Here is a 24,706-nt window from a genome sequence, read left to right on the forward strand (position 1 = left end):
GACCCCCTTCCTCCCCCCAGCCTTCACCACACTATTGTCTGTGGGTTAGACATATATGCATATAAGTTCTTTGGTATATTTCCTTGGTTTTATACCTGTGCACATGTGCTTGTATTTACTATTTGAGATAGTTATAGTCAGTGTAAATGCAGTCTGCCCTTGGCTTTTTCTAAACTTACAGAATAAATATTCTCCCTCCTGGTGTTTCTGGTCATTATTTCTAAAAGTTATCTAACGTTCTATTGAGTTATTTCATGATTGACTCAAAGTTCCCCCAGTGAAGTGTTTGGTTTTATATGGTGATAGATCTAATATTTGTACAAGATTTTTTACATAAAAACATTTTAATGTAAGTAGTCTTAGATTTTCAAGGTAAAATGTAAGTTTTTTTAGAGTTCCCAGGATGAGAGGAAATATACTGTTGATACTTATGTAAGGTCTTACCCATCACAAATAAGAGCCAACATTTACTGAGTAGTTATTGTGGATCAGGGGCTGTGCTAGCACCCAACTTATGTTTCCTCTTGTAATCCTTGCAAGCGCTATGAGATAATACTATTCTTAACCCAGCTTTCAGCCGCAGAAATAAGTATAGTGTTTGACTTTCTTACTTATCATCAAGTAGGTAGTAAATGGTAAAGCCCAGTCTTCAAACCATAATCCATGCTGTTAACCACTGTCCTAGGCTCTTTGTGATCTTTCTTTAGCTTGGAACTAACGGCCTCGACATATTTGGAAGCTTACTCCTAAAACTGTTTTTCAAAAAATATTACCTGCAAGGAGAAAACTAGTTTTAACCCATTTTCAGCAAAGACAGAACTGTGGTCGTGGTGAGAATGCAAGACCAGGTTGAAACAAACTTCAAATAGTAGATCCTGAGCATCATGGTTCATTGACAGGGTCATTTAATCATTCGTTCATTCATCAAATCCACTGAGTTCCCAGTCAGTTGGGCTCCATTGAAGAACTGCAATCTGGGGGGCAGATTGAATTCCCAGGAGTGCAGTCTTGTGTCTTTGACCTTTCTCATTCCTCATGGCCTCTTTGCTCCCTGCAGAAACTGATGAGCATTAACTACCTGGGCAGCGTGTACCCCAGCCGAGCTGTGATCACCACCATGAAGGAGCGCCGGGTGGGCAGGATCGTCTTTTTGGCGTCCCAGGCGGGACAGGTGGGACTCTTCGGTTTCACCGCCTACTCTTCGTCCAAGTTCGCCATCAAGGGTTTGGCTGAAGCTCTGCAGATGGAGGTAAATGCTGTATTCGGTTTTATATTTATTTCTTGCAGCTCAGCAAATGCTCTCCTTGTTTGTAACTTCTTTACACATGTTGTTATATGGAATTACAATTTGTAGATTTGACATTAGTGAAAGAGAATTGGCTCAATGCCTGAATTTTACTGTTAAATAGTTAACATTTTCATTGCATAAAATGATTGTAGTTGTGGTGAGAAAAATGGTCGTGAGGTTTTTGCTTGCTTAATTTAATACACAAAATACTCCTAATGTCTTCATTGTATTATTGGTCTAATACTGTATGAGTATGTGTAACAGGGTTAACCAAATATTTTAGTCTCTAGAGATGTTTCTGTGACAAAAAGATCTGTTCTTTGTAACTGGATAATAAAATCAGGATGTGTTTGAGGGGAGAGCCAAGCTGGCCAGCTCTCAGCTTTTAGATAAATCATTTAACATCCTCTCAGTTTACTTATTTACAAAATGAGAAGGTTGGACTGAAAAAAAAAATCACTTGGCTCTCCTAGTACTTATATTTTAATTTCTTAAAGAGCGATTGATGAAAATGATTGCTTTTCATTTTCACAGTTCATGGCACATTTTGTGGAATAAGGTGAGTCTAGGGTTAGTATCAGAGTAAGTGCTTATCATGAGTGACAGCCTCACACCTTAGCCATGTGAAGTAGACTTCTGCATTCCTGTCACCTGGGAATGCTTAGAAACCTGCACACATGTCTATCTAAGTCACATACTGAAAAAGGCAAGATAAAATTTCACTATTGCCATATATACAGAAATATAACACATCATAATGTTAAAACCCAGAAGAGAATTCATTGTGGCCAACCCTCTCCTAGTAACAGTGTGATTTTAGAATCCCATTTAATGACTTAGATCAGGGGAAGGAAAGTTTTTTTGTAATGGGCCAGACAGTAATATTCTAGCCTTCGAGAATTAGGCAGTATCTGTCATAACTACTCAAGTCTCCTTTGATAGCAGGAAAGCAGCCATATGCAATGCGTAAATGAATGGGTATGGCTGTGTTCCAATAAAACTTTATTTATAAAACAAGGTGAAGGGCCAGATTTGATCATCAGACCAAGCTTGCTGATCCCCGATTTAGAAAATTCCTACAAGAGCCCTTGATGGCATGTGACAGAGAGCCACACTGCCTAGGTATTGGACGAGCGTTATGGTAGATGAGTTGTCTGGTCAGTGACAATCCTGAGGTGCCACTTAGGGACCCATAGACTGTGCTGTTCTCCTCTCAAAGGAACCAGCTCCAAATTTCACTTTCATCAACTTGCTTAATGCTCTTAATAGGGCCATGCTGACCTATTTCTGATTAAGAGTATTAAGCAAGTTGTCCTAGCTGGTTTGGCTCAATGGATAGAGCATCAGCGATGGACTGAAGGGTCTGGGTTCAATTCCAGTCAAGGGCACATGCTCGGGTTGTGGGCTCAATCCCCAGCAGGGGGTGTGCAGGAGGCAGCTGATCAATGATTTTCTCTCATCATTGATGTTTCTATCTCTCTCCCTCTCCCTCTCCCTTCTTTGAAATCACTAAAAATATCTTAAAAAGAAAAAAAAAAGAATAGGTCATTATGCCCTGGCTGGTTTGGCTCAATGGACAGAGTGCTGGCCCATGCACTGAAGGGTCAAAGGTTCAATTCCAGTCAAGGGTGTGTACCTCCGTTGCAGGCCTAGTCCCCAGTCAGTCGGGGCACATGCTGGAGGCAGCCAATCAATGTCTCTCTCTCACATTGATGTTTCTCTCTCTCCTTCCCTTCCATTCTCTCTGAAAAATCAGTGGAAAAAATATCCTTGGGTGAGGATTAATAATAACAAAAAAAGAATAGGTCATTATAATATGATTAGCCAAGAGGACATATACGACTGTGAAATTTCAAACAAGAATACTGGCATTCCTTTTGCAATTTTTACTTTGAAAAGTCCCTTTGTGAATCACTATTTTACTTTTATGACAGTTTTGTGAAATATGTGAGGCAGATGATGTTACCTTATAGATCAGAAATCTGAGTTTCAGGAAGTTCATGGAGTTGCTCAAAGCCACATGTGACTTTGTACCGAAATAGTAACAAAGACCATGCTTTGGGGTTCAGGTTTGCCTCTGTCCTGCAGCGGAAGATGCGTCTATAATTCAGGTCAGGAGTGGCCTGATTCATCTGGCTGGTGGCCTCAGTCCTGGACAGGGATATTTTGGAAATAACAGATATGCTCACTAGGGCTTTTCATCCCTACATGGTGTCTTGTGGAGCCACCTCAGGTTTCACTAATTTAGGACAAAGTGTATAATGTGGGCGGCCTGGTTTCACTTCCAGTAGAACGGAGATGTTCATGAAGAAGAGGGACAACATCAGTAGCAGGTGCAGAGTCCCTGCAGCCTCTTTGTGACAAGAGGGATTCACACGCTGCAAGTAGCTGGCCTCCACCTGCCAGTCGGCTTGACTTCTGTCCGTATTTGGACTCCATTAAAAATGTCCTCATGTAAACAGAATCTAAAATGAAGTAAACTTGTACCATGAAGAATAGGTTTTGGGGGAAATAAGTTCAATAATCCACATGTGGAAGTTTATTCATAGTAGAACATGCCTCAAAACAAATATTTCCCTGCAAACTTCCGGTGTTGTGTTTTTGAAACCTGGGTAATTGAATCTGTGCGGCCAAGGTGGTGGTGTTTTCTGTGAATGAAACAGACCTTATAGAATTGCTCAAACGCTACGCTACGTACTTTGGATAATCCTTTTTAGTTTAACTCTTAAGTCCTCCTGTCCACTCCACCAAAACTAAAGTCAGGCCTTAGAAATGTTTTATGTACAATGAGTAATTTTTGAAACATTGCTTTGTTGCATTTGTTTATCTTTTTAAAAAATCAGTCTCAGGTACAAATACATCATTTAAAAATTTTTAAAGTTAATTTTTGGGGAAAGCAGAGACCAAATAAAAGAAAACTAGGGATCCTCCTTTCCATCTCTTGTTCTGACCCTACTCAGTCCCTCTGACTCCACTCTTCCCACATTTTGAAACACTGTTTTGAAACACTGTTTTAATTATTTGGGAGCATAGCCATGACCTTGAGTGTGAGAAACACTGCTTTGAAATGCTCTCTTACATTGGCTTATGTGCCACCATCCTTATTGTTGGGGAGACGGGCAGCACAGAAGTGACCACATTTGAATCATAAGCATCAGCTTTTATAGGGGCTAATGACCACATATTGGCTTTAAAAATTTTTTCTTTTTTTATTGAATTTATTGGGGTAACATTGGTTAATAAAATTATATAGGTTTCAAGTGAACAGTTTTATGATACATCATCTATATCGTTGTGTGCTCACCACCCAAAGTCAACTCTTCTTCCATCACCATATATTTGACCCCTTTTTCCCTTTGCTACCCTCCCCCCCCTTCTCTCTGGTAACCACCGTCCTGTTGTCTGTGTCGATGCATTTTTGTTTGCTTGTTTGTTTGTCTTGTTTGTTGCTTTCAGTTTTATATCCCACATATGTGTTCTCTGGTCTGTGCACAACAGAGGGTAAGGCCATGGGAGACAGTTTTTCAAGTCACTCTCTTAAAAACAAGTGGAAGAGAACTTGCTTGCTCATCAACCTCACCACCTGGCCCAAATCCAGAGCTCCTTATGAGGTAGCTTGGCCTTGAAGCTACATGCCCTGCCTGCGCGGAGTGAAGGAGCTCTCAGGCCCTAGGTGCACCGGAGCCCAAACAACAGAGATGTCACCTCTGCGGTTGCACTTTCCAGGCTGGCTGGCCAGGACCCTCTGTCTGCAGGTTTCTCTGGGCCCTTACAGATCCTCCTACAGACATCAGAACTGTACTCCCGGCGGGATCTGGGGAGAAAAGGGCTCTATGAAAAGAAGGACCCTGGGGTACTCTGGGAGGCTGTTGCATTAGGCAGCCCTGTTGTGTTTATTCAGCATCCTTAAGACACACAGTGGCCAACTTCACTACCAGCTGCCTGCCCACTTCCAACTCATGGGGACCAAACATTGAGCCAATAGCAAACAAGTCATGGCAGAGATTTTGATGGTGTGAACCATCACCCTTAGAGTCATTAAGAATTAGGTGGAGCAGGGCTTTGGGAAGGTTGTATCCCACCTGACCAGCAGGAGAACTTTCTGGAATTCTTGAGGATGTTAATGAGTGGGGAAGTTTAAGTGTGGAGGTATGTTGGTGAGGTCAACAAGCCTAAGAGTGTGTTAATCTACACCAGTGGTTCTCAACCTTCCTAGTGCCGCGGCCCTTTAATACAGTTCCTCATTTTGTGGTGACCCCCAATTTCATTGTTACAAATTGAACATAATTAAAGCATAGTGATTAATCACAAAAACAATATGTAATTATATATGTATTTTCCGATGGTCTTAGGCGACCCCTGTGAAAGGGTCGTTCGGCCCCCAAAGGGGTCTCGACCCACAGGTTGAGAACCACTGATCTATACCATCCAGGAGCAGGTGGATTTCCAGGTCGGGGAGGGAGCTATGAAGAGAAGCTGGAAGGGTTTCTATGTGTAAATGAGGGATGAGGCTATCCAAAGGGGAGGTGCTTGGCTGGGCTGACGGGGGCGGAGGGGGTGCACGTAGTTCTAGACCTGCATCTGGGTATCGCTAGAAGGGCACTGGAAGGGATCTGAGTGACCTCAATATATTTGGTTGATGAAATCAGCAAGAGTTTCAGAAGCAGCATGAAGGAAAACAGATTTGCAGTCTGATGGCGGAGGAGCAGACCGAGGTCTGTTTGTCACTGACAGCAGTGGGAGGGAAGAGAGGAAGAAGGAGGTGAATGGCCATACCTTGGGACCAGCTGTGTTCTGGAGTGGATGTTAAGATGAGCTTTTTGTCTTTATTTCTAAACATTTCCTGACTCAGTGGGTAGTGGTCCTGCTCTTGCAGAACCACCTGTTGGTCTTGGCCACCTTTGAGAAAATCAGGGCAGTATTTATTTTGTATGCATGCCTGGCACCCAATGCAAGCTGGCGAGGTGGGCGTGAAATTGTGTCTTGTTTATTGAAGAAACAATGGTTGTTTTTGAAATGCAGGTGAAGCCATATAATGTCTATGTAACCGTCGCCTACCCGCCTGACACAGACACACCTGGGTTTGCAGAAGAAAACAAAACAAAGGTAAGTATGCTAGTCTTTAATGCTGGAAAACCCTCTTCTGATTTGTTCTTTTCACATTTTAGCCCACAGGCCATTTTTATCGGTCAGAAAATTGAGTTCCTTTCAATTTATGTGCTAGCTAGAGAGGCCTCTGAACTTTCTGTAACTTCCATTCCAAATCTTGGACAATGCAGCCATATTTTCAAAAGCCATGAGTTTTGCTAATAATCTTTGAAGCCTTATTGAATTAATAAGATATTTTCTGTATGAAGGAAAGGACGGCCTGTATTTTTAACTAATGAGATGATATTCTTTAAAAACCATATTCTCTCCGTTGAACTTAAAGACCTGGTTGCTGATCCATTGTGTCCCTGTGGAGTTCTAATGGGCATCTCAGACGTAACATTTCCAAAATGGATCTTTTGATTCCCCCTCATTATTTTCATTTCATTACCAGGCGCCCACCGCTCACCCGGCTGCTCAGGTGGAGATGAATTGCCAGCTTGATTCTCCCTCTTGGTTCCACAGTCAGAACATATCCAGAATCTGACCTGATTTTTTTTCTTTTAACTGCACATGTCATTACCATTCTAGCAGTGGCAGTCACTGATATTTTTGCCTGAACTACTTTACTAGCCTTCAAACTGGTCTGCCTGCTTCTGTTCATCTCCCTTGGGATCTGTTCTTCATGAAGTCGCTAGTGACCTTCTTAAAACTTAAGTTGGGTCTTGTCACTCTCCTGCTTAAAATTTCCTTGTGAAAAAAGACAAAAAACACACAAAAAAACAAAAGACCAAACACCTCTTGGGTAACACAGTCCGATAGAATGTTCTAGAATGACGGAAATGTTGTATGTTTCACTCTCTAATATGGTAGTCACGTTATGGCTCTTGAGCATCCAAAATGTGGCAAGTGGGATTGAGAAATTGATTTTTAATTTTATTTAATTTTAGCTAATTCAAAGTTAATGTTAAACATTGCATGTTGGCAGTGGCTGTGTACTGGAGAGCGCGGCTCCGGTGGCTCCCACCATGCCTGGAACAGACTCCGAAGGCCTTGATGCTAATACAGGCCCGCAGTGTCTGGACCCGGCCACCTGGCTGCCACAGCATTTTCTCCTCCTCTTACGTTCAGTTCCGTGAGCTTGCCTGGCCTGCCGTCACCTGCGGGCTTCGCTCTTGCTGTCCCTCTGCATGTTTGAATGGCCCACTCCCTTATTTCTTCCCTTCCCTGTACAGAGGTCACTTCCCTGCCCTCTGCGTCTCTGCCAGCATCCTCTGGCTTTGTTATTCCTTCGTGGTGCTTGTCACCACTGGGCCTTTGCAGTGTATATAGGACTCTCGGTTTATATAGGATCGTATCCTGAGCTGAATACGATCTTCGCATTTTGTTCAAAGGAGCTTCCTCTGTGCCTTGACACATAGTAGTCACTGAGCAAATGAATAAAGTGGAGAAGAAAGGAATCAATCAGAACTTATCGCCTTGAACTGGCCTGGCTTGTTTTTCTTCCCTTTTCTATTAATGCTTACTGTGAATCTGCACGGCATAAAAACGGGCACTTATGCTCCATAGACCATACATTTGCTAAAAGGTGTTTATGACTTAGAAGCTTTTTTCATTTCTCTACGGCTCTGTCTCTTTTAAAGAATTTATTTCAAAGAAGTAAATGTAAGCCAAACGTCTTGTTTTAGAATAAGCAGGGAGTCTGCTAAGCAGATTTGCAGCATTTGCTAAGCAGTCTCTTAGTGTGAAGCCAACGCTGACAGGTGATTTCCCTGTTTCCCTGTGAAGACTTTGTTTTGATGTTAAGTTGGTGTTTTTTTTCCCTCCACTAAAATGTTGGGCCAACTTCTTGTGGAAAATCAAATCCTGGGATGGTCTGTGAGCCCTTTAGGGGGCGCCATAGTGCTTTCAAATCTAATGTGTATCCAGCCACATGTGATTTTACCAGCCTGATGGTCTGGAAGAATGAATGAGAATGATGACACCTTCAAAAGGGTCTTTCTCTTAATTCAGTGCTGGCCTTTTATGAAGTGCGGTGCCTTTCTATTTTAAGAATATATATTTTGGTTTTAATTTTAATTCTTTTAAGCCTGTATGATAAATAAAGTTTACAGTTTCATGCATTTTAAGGCTTCAGTTTTGAAACTTCTGAAATTCTCCTTTAAAGAATTTTTGAGTGTGTGTGTGCCATAAAGAAGACCAAAAAAAAAGCGGGGGGTGGGGGGTGGGGGGGAGATCCCATCCACAAAGAACTTAGGAAGTAAATTGTAAATACACAGGTAGCTATAATATATATTAAGGCAAATATGTTCAAAGATGGGAAGAGAAATTATTGCCACTTAAGGGTTCAGGAAAGGCTTTTTGACCTCGGTGATAATTGAGATGGACCTTTAACAAAAGGTTAAGATTTGGGGTTCTGATGCCCTCACCCAGTAACGAGCACACAATATTTTATCTTCCAGTCTCCTCCTTGCCTCCTCTGCAGGTCCTTTGAGAAACAGCTGCGGTGTTGGACAGAGCTACTGCTGTCTCTGCTAAGGACCTCAGCTCTGCCCAGTGCCAGCCCTCCAGTGGCCTGGGAGAACAGAAAGCAGGTCATAAGAGCGAACTCACTCAGGGCACCCAGTCTAGGCTCTGCACCAATACCATCGGTCAGCTGTCTGGCCAGCAGCGAGGATTCAAGGAGGGGGTGTTTCTGGTCTTGCACCAGTGATTTGTTCTCATTCAAGCTTTGATGGTCTCCATTGGAGCCGAGACCCCCACATCCCACAGAGAGTGTGGCCAGGGCCTCCTTGTCTGGGTTCAGCTACTGGCTCAATTTTACACAATGACCAGGTAGAAACTGACTTAGGATCCAGGTGGACCTAATTCTCAAAATAGGAATCTACTCAAAGGTAGAAAATTGGAATTATTTTATAAGCCAGGGGAGGTGGCTGTGTAAGAATGACTGATGTTTTAATGAATGGTATTGACGCGTCTATTTTTTCCACTTTAGCCTTTGGAAACCCGTCTTATTTCAGAGACCACGTCTATTTGCACACCAGAGCAAGTGGCCAAACAGATTGTTAAAGATGCCATAGTAAGTTGTCCTGGTTTTCTTTATTAATAGCTTCTGTGCTTCTGAAAAGATATTTGTCCCAAGGCCTATTTCAGAACATAAACTATTGTGTCTTTTGGGTCAGTCAGATTCATCACATCTAATATGGGACTCTGCTCTTCTCCCCTGACACACATTATCGATTCCATGTTAATAAGTAGGCTTCTGGAAATGAATTATATATCTTAACCTAAGGACAGACTGACCAGGATGGGTGTCTGGGAGTGTTGATTCTTTAACAAGAAAATGCGGCTTTTCTGTGATGTGTCAACATGTTCCCTACACTGCACATGGCATGCTGCCGCCTTTCTTCTTTCCCACAGGACTTTCAGTTCCAGATTATTTTAGGTATCTTATTGCCAGACTCTTGGGTTTTTCTTTCACCTTCCTGCTTCCCAGAATCCTTTTCCCAAATGTTCGCTAGTAAGAAAGTGCAGCCAGCCCCTGGGCCATCCCCGTTAACCCAGCGGATGTGCATTTGGGCTACTGAGTTTATTTGAACTTAAAAAAAAAAAAAGTCAAACCACAGGCTGATTTGTAGAACAGTGCATGTGCTGCAGGCTTTTGACAACATTCCTGTGACCCCAGTGCCGAAAAACAGCCAATTATGAGGGATCTCTGTAAACCTGAGACCCACACTGAATTTAGGAAACTTGGGGACCCCTGGAATGAGATGTGTCAGGACACCATGTCTGGGCCGACCTGAGCAGAATACGGGAAATCTCAAACTCTATTAAGACACCTGCAGACGTTGGGAGAACTTTGCCCTGCTGTGCTCAGAGGCACAGAAAGAGGGCACCTCGGACTCTGTTTTTCCTGCTTATCTGAAGTCAGAGCAAACACACTCCATGTTTTTAATGATCTCAAACACTCTTTGTATCTTGGCAGGATGTATTTCGGCCGGCAGTGTTCAACCTTCTTCACCTCTTAACCCCTTTACACTCTAACTGGTTGACAACTTCAGAGAATTTTGGTTTACGTCGGTTATATTTGCCATATTAGAAGTGGAAACTGTAATTTTTATAATATTTATTTAGTAATTCATTTAAAATAACCAGTAATAAACCCGTTACATTTTAATGTAACATCTTTACAACCATAATTATTTCTCAGAACAAACCTTTGGTGAGACGAGAGACTTTGTTTTATACCTCGGTAGTCTCTTCAATGTCTGTGTTCTGGAAGACAGCTGGGTTCTCAGAGCTGCTTCTACATTCAATCTGTTGTCATATGTGGTTTTGAATGAAGGATATAAAGAAAATCTGGCCTTACACACATGTGTAGTTAGAAGTGGAGGGGTATTTTATAGGTTTTTTCAGATCACGGTGGACATTCTTTTTTAGTATTAAACCCAAACTGGATGAATAGTAGTTTCTTTAAAGTTTAGTTGCAGTGTGGAATTGGAAACTCGATTAATGAACTTTTTGTTCTCTGTTGCATTAAAACCCATTGGTCTCTGCACTTTGAATGCTTTGTACCCATTCATGATTTGGGAATGTCATGCATTAGTCATTTGGAAAATATGAGTTCCCTGAGTTATCCAAGAAATTACATCTGTTAATGTCGCTGCTGATCTTATAAAAGTTCACATACCGGGAAGCTGACAGTTTAATGGAAAGCTCAGATTTTAGCACTGGCCACAAAAACTACCCATATCATTAATTTTCCACAAAATATCTTCCAAAGACTGAGCTTGAATAACCACAGGTGGTCTGATGATGGTTCTTTCATGTAAAGATGGTATTCCATGAAAAAAGCAGCACGTTTCACCACGTAAGCCCTACATTTCAGGACAGCAGCCCCTCAGGTTTGGCACACAGCTGGGCACATACTTCCCTTTTTGTTACACAGAAGACATTTCTTCAAGGGTTGAAATTTAATAAAACAGTTTATTTTCCTGCCTTATCAAGGCCATTTTGTTTTGTTTTTTTGTTTGTTTGTTTGTTTGTTTGTTTTAATTAAATCTCTATTGTTCAGATTATTACATTGGTTCCTCGAAGCAAAACTGACATTTCAACATTTTACAAGATTTTTCAAAATTTCTATTTTCTTTTTGGATTTATTATGGCCAGTGTGTGTGGTGGTGGAGAGACACCACTATTAACATGGTTTCTACTAATGAGGCAGCATTTTGCAAATGTCACTCAGTGGAAAAGGCCATTAACACTCTGGTATTATTATGACAATCATTTTGTCCTCATGGACCCTCCCCGCCACTCCCACCCCCCGCCATGGACACCCACGGCCCATGGACTGACCCACATTTTGAGAACCTCCCATCTAGCCATCCAGTCCCCCTGCTAAGACCACGTTCGTTTCTGAGCTGCAACACGTGGTTTGTTACCCTCTCATCCCACAGAAAGTAAACGGACACACTTCCCTGTACTGACATGTTGAGGTGATTAGTAACTCCTGTTGCCTCTTTCTTTTCTCTTCCTTCTGTTCAGCAAGGGAATTTTAACAGTTCCGTTGGCTCAGATGGGTACATGCTCTCGTCCCTGACCTGCGGAATGTCTCCAGTCACTTCTATTACCGAAGGGCTCCAGCAGGTAAGCTGTGCCTCGGCCAGCAGACAGATGGACAGACAGACAGAGAGACAGCACCTCTCATTAAACCTCAATGAGTAAAGGCTAAATAAAGGAAGACTTGTCAACTTGATCTGAGCATGTGAAAAAATTTTCTTAAAGTATCAACCTTTTCCCTTCCTTTACCAGGGATAAGTCATTGGGAAATAGGTTAAAGATTTAACGGGGAATTTAGACTGGGAAGAAGTCTTCTGTGCTGGGCACTGCAGATACAGATAAAACGCTGTCTCTGCTGTGGAGGAGTCAATCTGGGTTCTCTGATCTGAAGTGTTTGGAAAATGGAATTCTCTTCTCTCTAGAGTAGTTTAGGAATGGTCTTGCCTAACAGTATTGGGATATTAGACTGTAACTCCTTTTCTTTTTTTTTAAATATATTTTTATTGATTTCAGAGAGGAAGGGAGAGGGAGAGAGAGATAGAAAGATCAATGATGAGAGGATCATTGATCGGCTGCCTACTGCACCCCCCGCACTGTGGATCAAGCCTGAAGCCCGGGCATGTGCCCTGACCGGGAATTGAACCATGACCTCTTGGTTCATAGGTCAACACTCAACCACTGAGTCATGCCGGCTGGGCTAGAACTCCTTTTCTACGTGAGTCAGGCCATAGGTAGCTTAGGGAGATGCAAGTTAAGGATTCAACACAATCCCCACCTGAACAGATGCTGTAGTTCATTCAAGATGCAAACAGTCAACTGCTCCTTGATGTGCTCAGTGCTGCATTTGCTGCTGGAGAATCAGGTGTAAACTTACAGTCTGGAGGGAGAGACCAATAGGCACAGTGATGCTACTACAGTGTAAAGCAAGCATGGAAAAACAACGCTATGGATGATGGCAGGTGGATGGAGGACAAGGAGAGGGTGGGAAGGCAGCCTGGACCAGGGCTGTCCACAGCGATGCATAGTTTATAACAAGGGACTAAATTAGGTGCAGTAGACCACGTCCAGATTAAAAGTCTGGATGACTTAGCTATTGATTTTCCTCATCCTTCTCTTCTCTATAATATACCCACGATGCTGTGATTCCCTCTCAGACGTAGGCACTCTATTAGAAGTAAGCTCTCTGAGGACGTGCTCGTGCCCTTGTGTCTTGGAACATTGCCCCCCTCACAGCCCGTGCCTGGCACGGAACAGGGACTCGAGAATGCCTGGGTGGAGCCCACACGTGAATTCTGCTTGTCCTCTGTGGGCCGTCCTGTCCATCCTCCCATGTCTACACAAGTGATGTCAGATCCAAAGCTTCCGCCCGTGTCTGTCCTGAACTCCACTCCTGGATACATTTCTTTTCCCTGGACTGTGATGTTAACATCTGCATTAGGATCATCATTTTTATGGCTACTTAAATGCTGTTCACAGCCAAGCTATGTAATATATACATAATTAATTTCCCTTTCTTGCACAGCCTTTTGTTTTCCCTGAAACCGTTATGGGTTTTTTTTTAATCTATGATTTTTATGTGTTTTTAATAATGTCAGTCTTTATCTTTGCTCAGAAATATCAGATACCCTGTTAGTTTCACCTTCTGGAAGGAATTCCTTCTGGAACCTGCCATCAGGACTGGCTGCCCCCATGTCTGCATAGCTGACCCCTTCCCCCTTTACGGTCACCCGGGGAACCCCTCTGCCTGTCTTTTGTATGGGGTCCCGCCTCTTGTATCACATGACTTTGCCTTTCTTTGTTGTCCCCTCATGTTGGCTGTTTACTTCTTCTAGTAGCTTCTTGAAAAAAAGGAGTGTGGGAGGAAAATTGTTTGAAACCTTGTGTATTTGAAAATGTTTCTTTTTGCAGGTTTATGCCTTTCAAGAATTCCATTTTGAGGAGGTGGTAGTGAGTCTTTTGGAGTAAAAAGTGAAAGTTAGCAGATGTGGTTATTTACCATCTTAGCCCTGAAACAGTAATTGTCTTTCTCCAACTGACCATCTTTCCGACTGGGGAGTAAGCTTCCGGAGGGCAGGCCTGTGTCTGTTTTCAGCACTTGACCAGGATCTGGCTTTGTGATCAGAACATACATCTTCAACTGAAAAGCCTTGATTGCAGTTTGAGTATCTGAGATGCTAGACTGAATTTTCCCCAGCTACTGGAACCCCAAAACTACTGGGAAAACCTATTTTGTTCTTTGTTTAATTTGAATTTGTTAATTGGACATAGAGTCTGTTGTTACTTATCTGGCAGGCCCTGCGTATCCAGTGATGCAGAGCAGACAGCTTCTGTCCTCAGTGTTTACCGACACTTAACAAAGTGTTCATTATTCTTATCCTTGCAGGAGATTAGAAGATGGGGCTCAGAAACTATTTATTAGAGACATATCCTAAAATCTGTTGAAACAAGCTATTGTATTGTACTGTTGGCTGAGCTCACGGGTCTGCCTTTATCTTACAGGTGGTCACCATGGGCCTTTTCCGCATGATCTCTTTGTTTTACCTTGGAAGTTTTGACAACATAATTCGTCGCTGCATGATAGAAAGAGCCAAATATGGAACTGCAGACAAAACTGCCTAAACCTTGGAAAAAGAATATTTCTAAATAATGTGAGCAGCTTGCTGCCTGATGGGACCCAGTGTTTGGCCCATGGACACTTGTGTATGGCTTTTGAATATGTCAGATGGGACCAGCCGACTTCGGCAACCTGACTGCAAACGAGGGGGTAGAGGTTCAACTCCATGTGATATGATTAAGACTATGCAGACCTGGGATTGGAGAGCATCTGATTCCCTGGGTGGAGAGGTGATGACCATATGGGAAGTAATAGGTGTGAGCTGGGTGGAGAACAGGATTCCAGAGGTGGCCATTTACATTTTCTCTAGTTATTCTTTTCTCTCCCATGGAGATTGAGTCCAGGAATGCACTTCATGACATGTAAGATGCTGTGAGGACTTTTTAAACCTTCATGAAAGGCAAGTCATGGGTTTCTGGGGCCTTTTTTTTTCCGCTCTTTAATTTAGTGTATTTTATTCAAGATGAGTTTTACACGTTGCTGGTGAGTCTGGATGCATAATCATGTCCCTGGCTCACCGCACTGCTTGCTGGACCCTCGTGGATTCTCTCGCTCTTTGATCCTGTAAAACTCCAAGGGGGATGAGAGAGGGCAGGGAAGGGAAGAGAAGGGAAGGGGGTAGGCATTTTCCAGTAGGAAAAATAATGCTTTCTTGTCTTCTTTAGATTCAGATGCTTTGGGCGCTTCTCATTTTGCACTCATGGGGAAAGGCAGCTTCCTAAAATGTTTTTTGAAGAGAAATAAAATCTTAGAAGCTTTAACGTTTACAATTTTTTTCACTAGCCATGATGAGTGAAGTTTCATTCCATTGTAGTTTATCCTGCTCATCTCTTCCTTTCCAGTTTTGCTTCTACTCCTCTAATATTTTTGTAAAAAAAAAAAAAAGACCTGTTAAAATTTTTTGACTTGACTTTTTGAATTCATTCATGAATTAAAACAAAGAGAAAAACCATGTGTGACATTTGTCTTGTAGTATATATGTAGCTTTTAGGAAAGGTTGGTGATAGCATATTTAAATTTCACTCATTAAGAAAAAAAAAAGTTGGACAACAAAGCTGATTTTGAAGATACTTGTTTTTGAAATAAAATGTCCACCCCATTCTTTCTGGGACCAGCACCGACCCTGAGGACATTCTCTTGGAAGGACATGTTCAGGAAGCGCCGTCACCACTCGCACGGTTCAGCTCTGGAAACTCCTGCCCTGTGAATGCTGTTTCCAGACCACGGGTGTGTTGTCCATTCAGTGGATGTCCACAGTAAGTGCCTATGAGGAGTCTTAGCCAGCGTGACCTGCTTCATCCTGTCATTGTGCTCCTGTGATAAAGGACAGTCACCTTCATCGTGTCGTGACACCCCCTCCTCGCACAGTCAGTATGCGTGTTCAGAGCACATTCCAGCTCACTTGGGTGAGAACAGACCACTGCTTTTGATGGGGAAAGCATTTTTATTATTAAAAAAAACAACACAAAAACTCTGCAAAAGATTAAAGACCTAAAAATAATAGCAAAGCCTTTTTTTTTTTTTTTTTTTTTTTTTTTTTTTTTTTTAATCTTAAGATTTTGAATCTCTTGGACTTGATTTTTAAAAGTAAGATGTTTGCCTGGCCAGAGTGGCTCAGTTGGTTGGGCGTTGGCCTGCCTTGTGCACCAAAAAGTTGCTGGTTCGATTCTCAGTCAGGGCACATGCCTGGATTGTGGGTTTGATTTCTTTCCTCTCTCCAAACATGTCCTCAGGTGAGGATTTTTTTAAAAAAGTAGCATGGTTAATGGCTCTAATCCATGGGGTCTTATTAATCAAGATTTCTTTTCTCTCTCCAAACATGTCCTCAGGTGAGGATTTTTTTTAAAAAGTAGCATGTTTAATGGCTCTAATCCATGGGGTCTTATTAATCAAGATGTGAGAAGACAAAGGAATTACTATTTAATGGATACTATCAAAGACAAAAGGAATTACTATTTAATGGATACGTTGCTTGGGATGATTTCAGTGCAATTGATGGGGGTTGGTTGACCCTGTGGGGTCGGGAATCTTCCAGTCTTAAGTAGCCATCGTCTGCAAACTGGAGTCATATTGTGCAGACTCTGAAATGGAGTAAGAGCTGGATTTTCCTAATGTGAAGAAAACAGTTACATTCGAATCTGCATTTTTCTCAATTTTCTTCTTTTCTCATAAATGTTCCTCACATGTTGGCACCTTCTGCTGGTCTATGTGGAAATCTAGCCCAAGATGGTACCTCATTTAATAAAAGTAAATAATAGTCATTATTTCAGTATTCATTTCTCAAGGTGTCCTCATAGACAGTACTGTGACCGCAGGTGATCCACCGCCTGGACTGATGTAAGCCCCTGTCTGTGGTGGGAGATGATGTCCCCAACCCAGTGAAGCTCAGGCACAAGAGCAGATGAGTGGAGATCATGACGCCAGAGACGTCACAGGTCCACAGTCCTTACCCAAAAAGCTTTGAAAATGAAGTTGCTTTTCTTATCTTTCTCAATTTGGTCCCATAATTCATTTGATAGTAAAACCTAACGTGAACCGACCTGAGATTGTTATAATTTGTATTCATACCACTTCATGGATTTTGTTAATTTTGCCTAAAGAATGACCATGGGTTTGATTAAAGGGATTGCCCCAGATTCTGTACAAATGTTTCATAACATCCAGCATATGCCCTATCTTACCTGCTCACAATGTGAAGAATTGTGAATTCTGAAACACATACGGCCTGAAGGGATTTGAAAGGACTGTGGACATGTAAGCAGCATCACAGCAAAGGTCTGACTTCACCCAAAACATGAAAATATCACGAAGCAAATTCTATTTTTTAATCTTTTTGGCTCAATTCTTGTACAACTTTTTTTACACAGCCTTTTTTTTTTTAAGGGATCACATTGACTCAGCGCTTTCTATTGTATCTAGCAGTGGATAAGTCTTACCTGTGGCAGGACTTTAATTATAATTCTGTTGAAATGTTTGTTCTCTCTGACCAGTGGCAGTTCATTATGCGAGTTTCAGTTCTGAAGTGCCTGCCTCTGCTAGGTTGGTTGCAGTTTTATTATAATATTTGCGAGTATATGTATTTTAAAATGTTTAACATCATTCAGCCATAGAAATTCTAAAAATGTGTTCAAGGGCCTTTCATAATTGAAAAAGGTATAAAAAATACTCTTTTTTTCAAACTAAGAAAATACTTATTGGGTAAATTACTGAGGTAGAAAAAGTAATTCCTCTTAGGAAACAAGTTATAGAGGTAAAAGAAGGGCTCTTGGAGCTTGGGAGTGAGGAAGCTAATGGTAAGGTGCCTGGGTGAGGGGTTGGGGGAGAGAAAGGAAAAGGCATGGGCGTGCTCCCTGGAGGGAGAGCACCTTTTTTTTTTTTTTACAAAAACAAAAGTCAAGCGAATTGTTCTTTTCTCTGTTTTTAAATTTAATTTTCATAGCTGAAAAGAGAAGAAAACAATGTTAACGATGGCCTCTTTACAGTGATAACTCGTGTTGAGTTATAAATCTTTATTTGGTTCTGTTAAACCATATATCAAAGTGAAACTTTGAGAGACTGCTTTCAATATTCAGATGACAAAAGCATTTCGGTAGCAGTTTTGCTTCAATTCAAGATTCAAAGAATTGTATGTCATTGTTTTTCTAGAAGAAGTCGAAACTATAGTAATTTTTTTTTTTTTACTGAACTATATCATTAACAGAGTTAATTTTATTACATCATATTCTATTTTAATCTTGTCTTACTCACTAGAGGACACTTAGATATTCATACTTTTTGACGTAAGATGCTTTGTATCTTTCTTATTTATTTTAGTGCTTACTAACTCAGCTTTAAAAACTACCTACTAATTATAACCTTCCATTTTCTAGACTAAATCTCTTTTAGTTCAGTGCAGTCATGGAAGATTTGATATTTTGTAGGGAAGATAATGGCCATTTTACAATAGCCATTTTGATGTCACAACTCTAAATATGTTTTTTATTTCTCTAGTTTTATTTATAAAATCCTCACCTGAGGATATGTTTTTATTGATTTTAGGGGGAGAGAGAGAGAAACATTGATCTGTTGCTTCCCACACACCCCCTGATAAAACCTGCAATATTTTAGTGTATGGGATGGTGTTTCTCCAACTGAACCACCCGGCCAGGACTCTAGTGACTTAAGAATGCACAGGGCTATTTTGATATATCCAAGATCTTGTATTTGCTACTTTGGAAGTTTTTGCGCCAGAATTGTAACCTAATTTTCATACCTTGTATTTCTGAATCCCAACAAAAAATAAATGGTGAATTAACTTTGCAGATTTAAAAACTTACTTTGCTAGAAATTTGTGTTTTCAAAGAGACACTTAAGCAAAACACAAACCTCTACCATAAGGTTTTCTAACCTTGCATTTTAAACACTTGACAAAGCTTTATTTTGATCATTTTTAGGAGGTGATTTTTCAGAGTTAAGTAGTTGATATAATGAGCTCTTGTTTCAAATATGTTGTGTGTTTGTGTAACTCCGATATGGGATATATGAGTAAAACTGTAAGAAATGTGGAATTTAGTCAAATTTCTTAAGTAATTATGTGTTATGTACAAACTAGAGGCCTGGTGCACGGAATCGTGCACCAGTGGGGTCCCTTGGCCTGGCCTGTGGGGATCAGTGGACCTCCATGCTGCTGTGGCCTGGCCTTGTCTGCCAGCTCATTGGGCTCCAGCCCACTGTCCCCGCCCACTGGGCGCGCAGGGGAAGTGTCCACGAGAGAGACTAGCACCACCACAGCTGCGCTCGCCAGCTGTGAACCCGGCATCTGGCGCTCATCTGTCAGCTGAGTGGTGCTTCAGCTGCGGGAGCACACTGACCACCAGGGGTAGCTCCTGCATTGAGCGTCTGTCCCCTGGTGGTCAGTGCACATCATAGCTACCGTCTGGTCATCCAGTCGCTTAGGCTTTTATATATACTAGTATAAATAAATTGATTTCCCATAGTTTAAACCTTCATATTCCAATAATGAAATATCTCTTAGACTTTGAAGGCATAAAATACTGATATATAAAGAACATGCCTTCATATTTTCTCAGTCCTTTAATAGAAAAACTTGGGTCACAATGAGAAGAGATTCCTTGGATATCTTGGTTTGCAACCTTCACTTTCTTTAAATTTGAGCAATTTATATACATAAATGGCATACGGTATCACTTCTATAATTTTTATTTTTGGACCTTTAAAAAGAAGAAAAAAAAATGTCTTCTATTCCACTTCTAAATCTCAGATTTTATAACTTCCATTTTCTCTGATTCACATATATTTGTTGAGTGGCTACAATGAGCTCAGTATCCGGGCACAGGGGGATATAACTCTGCACAAACCACGTGTCCCTCCCTCTGCAATGACATTTCTTGCTACTTTCCCTCCCCTCTGAGGGCTTTTACAAGTCTTCCCGGAGAAAGAGGACCACTCCCCATTCTTGCTTTGGCTTGGGGCTTCTGAAATGTATGCCACAAATACTGAATACCATGCACTATTTTAGGCTTGGAATGCTCAAAGGAAAAAGGGTCGCTGCTCTCAAATGGTGTATAGAGGGAAAAATATGCCAGAAATTAACATTGTGGACTGGACATTAGTTATGATTAAGATATAAATACCTAATGTTGAAAACATAGCCAGTACCAGTCACTGTTGTGAACACTTGACGTTGAACTCATTTGAATCATACTCTAACTTTCTGAGTACTTAGTCCCTCCTTCTTCCAGGGGGATATGTTCTAAGACACCCAAGGGGATGTCTGAGACCTCAGATAGTACCGCATCCTATAGATACTATGGTTTTCCTATACCGTATGATTGAGTTGAAGTTACAGATTAGGCACAGTAAGAAGTTAAAAACAATAACTAGTAATATAATAGAAAAATTATAATAATCTGCTGCTATGAAAGTTATGTGAGTGTGGCATTACTGAATAAAATTAGGGTGACAACCACAAGCACTACAACACCAGGACTGCTGATCTGATAAGATGGCTACTAAGTGACTAATGGGTGGGGAGTGTCCACCTCCCAGGTGGAACATAGCGGGATGGCGAGAGAGTTCATGATGATACTCAGAACAGTGCGCAATTTAAAACTTAGGAATAGCTTACTTCTGGAATTTTCCATTTAATATTTTTGGCCTCGTTTGACTGTGGGTAAGTGAAACTGAGGATGCGGTGCATGGGGCTACTGAAGTACCATTTATATCCCTGTGTTATAAATGAGGGCACAGGAACTCGCTTAAGGTCACACCTATTAAGCGATAGAGTGAGGATTCAGATCCCTTTTTTCTGACTTCTAAGTTCCCATCCTCTGTACAAAATCTCTTCTAGTGGTACAAGTGAAATGGGGCTCCCAGGAAAGTCAGGGATGATCTTCCAGGGGCGATGAAACTTGAGGAATGAGTGTGAATTTGCCATGAGGTTGGGTGTATTTCAGAGAGACAAGCAGAGGTGCAGAGACAAAAGATGTGGGAGATCTTGGCATATTCCAGAAAGTACACAAAGGTAATATAGCTGCAAGAAGAAAGAAAAGTGGAAGGGTGCCCAGATGGGGGTTTGGGCCACATTATGCAAAGGAGCTGAGATTTTAGTCTCTAAACAACTTTAAGCAGAAACATGGCCAGATTTCAGCTTTAGAAAGATCGTGGTTCCCTCTTGAAACTCAAAGTTTGCTGAGTCCTTGGGCCTTCAAAGGTATCATATTGGATGCATATTATGGGTTCAGTGGTGTGCCCTCAAAACAAGTTGATGTCCTAACCCCCAGTACCTGCAGATATGGCCTTATTTGGAAATAGGGTCTTTACAGAAATAACCAAGTTAAGATGAGTTTATTAGGGTCCTAAACCACAATGACTGGCGAGCTTACAAAAGGGGAAAACAGAGACACACAGGCAGAACGCCCTGTGGCCACAGAGGCAGAGAAAAGTGATGCAGCCACAAGCCAAGGTCTGCCAGCCACCACCAGAAGCTGGAAGAGGCAAGGAAGGCCTTTCCCTTGGAGCTTAGGAGGCAACATGGCCCTTCCCACACCTTGATTTTGGATTCTAGGCCTCCAGAACTGTGGGAGAATACATTTCTGTTTTAAGCCCCCAGGTTGTGGTATTTTGTCATGCCAGCCTTAGGAATCAAACACAATAAGTACCCTTGTTCATCAGGAATTAATATCTGGGAGATACTGTGCTCTGTGCCTACTAGCAAAGAGAATAACATTTGTTTTTTGCACATTAAGAATGTAAATTATTTGTTAACCCCCTCACTTCCATGGTGTTTCATGTTGTTTGGTTCTGTTAGTGCAGTTTCAATCCAATGAGAGCAGTAGGCATTTGAAAAGTATAAGTTTCTCCTCTTCTTTTATTTCACTTTAAAAGCAGTCATTAAGTTGAAAGGAAAAAATTACCACGAGTGAATTTCCGGTGCTTTCCTTTGTAAACCAAAAGTAAGCAACATTTGCCTGCTGTGAAACTTGCACAAAGGATGATTGATCTGTTGTTCGTTGCCTAGTTTCAAAGGTTGTTGCTTAATTATTGTAAACATATTTTGAGGTTTAGGAACCATTATAAATTAGCCAGGTGGGTTTCTAGGTTAAACCAAAGCTCGTTGGTTTAGATTTGGCAAAGGTTTCCTGATGATGACAAGGATGGTTTGAGAGCACAGAGCAGACAACTCAGATGTGATCACTCTTACAGCAGAAGACACTGGAGCATAGGTGAATTGGGAAGAATATTACTGTTAGTATTTATATTAGTAATTAATTAGTAACATTATTACATAATTTTTGCCAGCAAAGCATGCAAACTATCTGAAAGAGTGTGGCACTATTTAGCATAAGAATTTATAAAGTATAAAATACTATGCCAACTATATTTCAATAAATCTGGAAACAATAATTTAGAAGATACTCGAAATTGGAAATTAGTGTTTTGGATTGTTTATCTAGGTCTGTGAAATGTTATTTTTTAAGCAGTTTATTTTTTCCTTTGTGAAGACTATGTGGACTACTTGATTTTACTCTCTCTAGTCAGTTTGTTTTGTGTATGGATTTATTTTTATTTCCATTTGCCTGAATGGTTCGGGTCATGTTTTATATTTTAGCTCTTTCATCTTACCTATTAGTTGTAAATTTCCTCTCAGTTAATGCTGTCTTTCTATCCTCATTTTAAGTAAAAAGTTTAATAGTTTGGAAGATTTTATGCATACCTATATTAAATATTAGTATAGAATTTCCAAATTAGACTAGTTCTTTTTGAATTTCATAAACTTTGGAAATATTTATATTGGTGATAGATGAAGAAACTTTCTGAATGATATTGTTAAACATCAACCAGTAGGTGGCGAAGACTGGCAATAAAAAGCTTTTTGTTTGGCAGACGAGAATAAAGAAGGAAAACACAGGCCTTTCAGACTCTGGATACAGTCTCCACTCCCTGCGTCTTGTTCTTTTCTCTTCCTGGTGCTACCCTCCTTCTAGAACCCAGCCAGGCAAAGCTGGCAAAAGGCTCATCCATTGGCTCTTAAAAGTGGAAGACATCTTGGGAAATGAAAAGTCCATAGGTTGTTGGAAGGTCTCCATCACAGATCTCAGATTCAAACCCAGGACTCCTGAGTCAGGCCAATGGTCCCTCTGCCACCTCATTAATGCCCAAAGACAAAGAGTTAATGCACACATTTCTGAGGAATACTTGACCTCACTCTTTAAAGTGGAGTCTAAAACACTTGGCATCCAAATGGAGGAAGGGTTTCACTCTCCATTCAAAGTCGCAGGGAATATAATCCTCAGTTGAGGACTGTCATGCAGACCCATCCTGAGAATGCTTGGTTATGGTCAATATGCCACCCAAGGAATCAGGTTGGGGACATCTGTAAAGTGAGACTCTATGCAGCAAAGGAGGGAAGAATAAGGAAGCTTTTCTTTCTCTGGGAATGGGGTTATGTTTCGTTCTGGCTGCCCCTTTGCAGAAGTACAATCTCTTTTCCAGCTCCGTCCTCTCATTTCCTCAACTCACATGCTGGGTCTCAGAAGCATCAAGGCTTTCAATTCCTCTTAAGTAATTCTGGAGCTTTACAACAAGGTTCTGAGAAGATCCCCAAACCAAAATGCTGTGGCATTAGGTGGGTTGCTACTAGTTCTGTGGGAATGTGTGTCTCAGGTCCATCTATACCCAGTGTTCATCTCATTGCCATCAGAAGACAGCAGAGCATCTTCCTTCCCTCTTGCCTGGACATGAAATTTGGAGCAGGCACCCATTTTCCGTCATGTTGGCTGATTGGGAATGATAAAGAAAGGAACATAATTTGCTGTGCTTGTATTTTGCTTAGGAATAAATGCTTTGATTTTAGACCAGGAACAAGACAAAATAAAGATAGTGTCTGAACAAATTCGTACAAAGTGCAGCGCTTATTTGTCATGTTTCTATGACCACATTAATCCAGTGTCCCTACATATGTGTACTTGAGCCCTAATAAGTAAGCTGCTGTGCTTTTAGTAAACATTCCCCCCCACCCCCCACCCCCCATTCGGAGCTTAATTTGTCAGTCTCTTTGAGATAAAAATAGTTAAGCATGTGCAACGTGATGGCCGTCTTGGGCTTTTCTTCAAGGGGCTATTCATGCTGATGAATTTAAAAATGTGTGTGCTTGTGTGTACATATATGTGCATGTGGAGCTAACTTAAGGTGTGGCCATCTGGGATTGGCTGCTAGGCGACCGTGGAGGCCTTTAGAAACCCACCCAACCTGGTGTTGATTGAGACTGTAGGCCTGAAAGTCACTAGACGTTCTCAGAGCCCAGCCCTAACCCTGGGCTGAATTTGTCCAGAGCAGAGGGGAACCATTTCTAAACCCCTGATGTCCTCCACTGTCTGGCCTTGGTCATGGATGGTGTCTCCAGAGTGTGTTCTGCGTGTATACCTAGGAAGCAACTTGAAAATAAACAAGACTCTAATGAAAGTGCAGCGACGCCTCTCTTTACCGGAGGGCAGCGCTGAGGTCCCTGTGCTGGAGGTCAGATCGGCCACCAGCGCTGGTAACAAGATGGGTGTACACAGCTCGCTACACGGCTGGGAAGGGTCGCAGCGACCCCCCCGCGCCTTCCCAGCACTGTTTTCTTAGCGCACCCACCCACCCAGCCACCGGCCCGCGTG

General features: G+C 41.6%; 1 protein-coding gene and 1 long non-coding RNA gene across 2 annotated transcripts in view; both read left to right on the forward strand.

Annotated features, from left to right (window-relative positions):
* KDSR (3-ketodihydrosphingosine reductase) overlaps positions 1-15,503 on the forward strand; it is a 26,653-nt gene extending 11,150 nt beyond the window's left edge. The window contains exons 6-11 of the mRNA XM_014529637.1: positions 1,058-1,249; positions 6,311-6,394; positions 9,372-9,455; positions 11,921-12,022; positions 14,435-14,583; positions 15,215-15,503. Of these exons, the coding sequence (XP_014385123.1) occupies positions 1,058-1,249; positions 6,311-6,394; positions 9,372-9,455; positions 11,921-12,022; positions 14,435-14,554 (582 nt within the window). The 3' untranslated portion in view covers positions 14,555-14,583; positions 15,215-15,503. The remainder of the gene's footprint in view (positions 1-1,057; positions 1,250-6,310; positions 6,395-9,371; positions 9,456-11,920; positions 12,023-14,434; positions 14,584-15,214) is intronic.
* An 850-nt stretch (positions 15,504-16,353) lies between these two features.
* On the forward strand, positions 16,354-23,949 carry LOC106723993. Its single transcript, XR_001359745.1, has 2 exons — positions 16,354-17,588; positions 23,544-23,949. It is a non-coding gene; the product is annotated as an uncharacterized LOC106723993 (long non-coding RNA).
* Positions 23,950-24,706: the final 757 nt, after the last annotated feature.

The sequence above is a fragment of the Myotis brandtii genome, unplaced genomic scaffold, assembly GCF_000412655.1.
Source record: "Myotis brandtii unplaced genomic scaffold, ASM41265v1 scaffold69, whole genome shotgun sequence".
NCBI classification, from domain to species: Eukaryota; Metazoa; Chordata; class Mammalia; order Chiroptera; family Vespertilionidae; genus Myotis; species Myotis brandtii.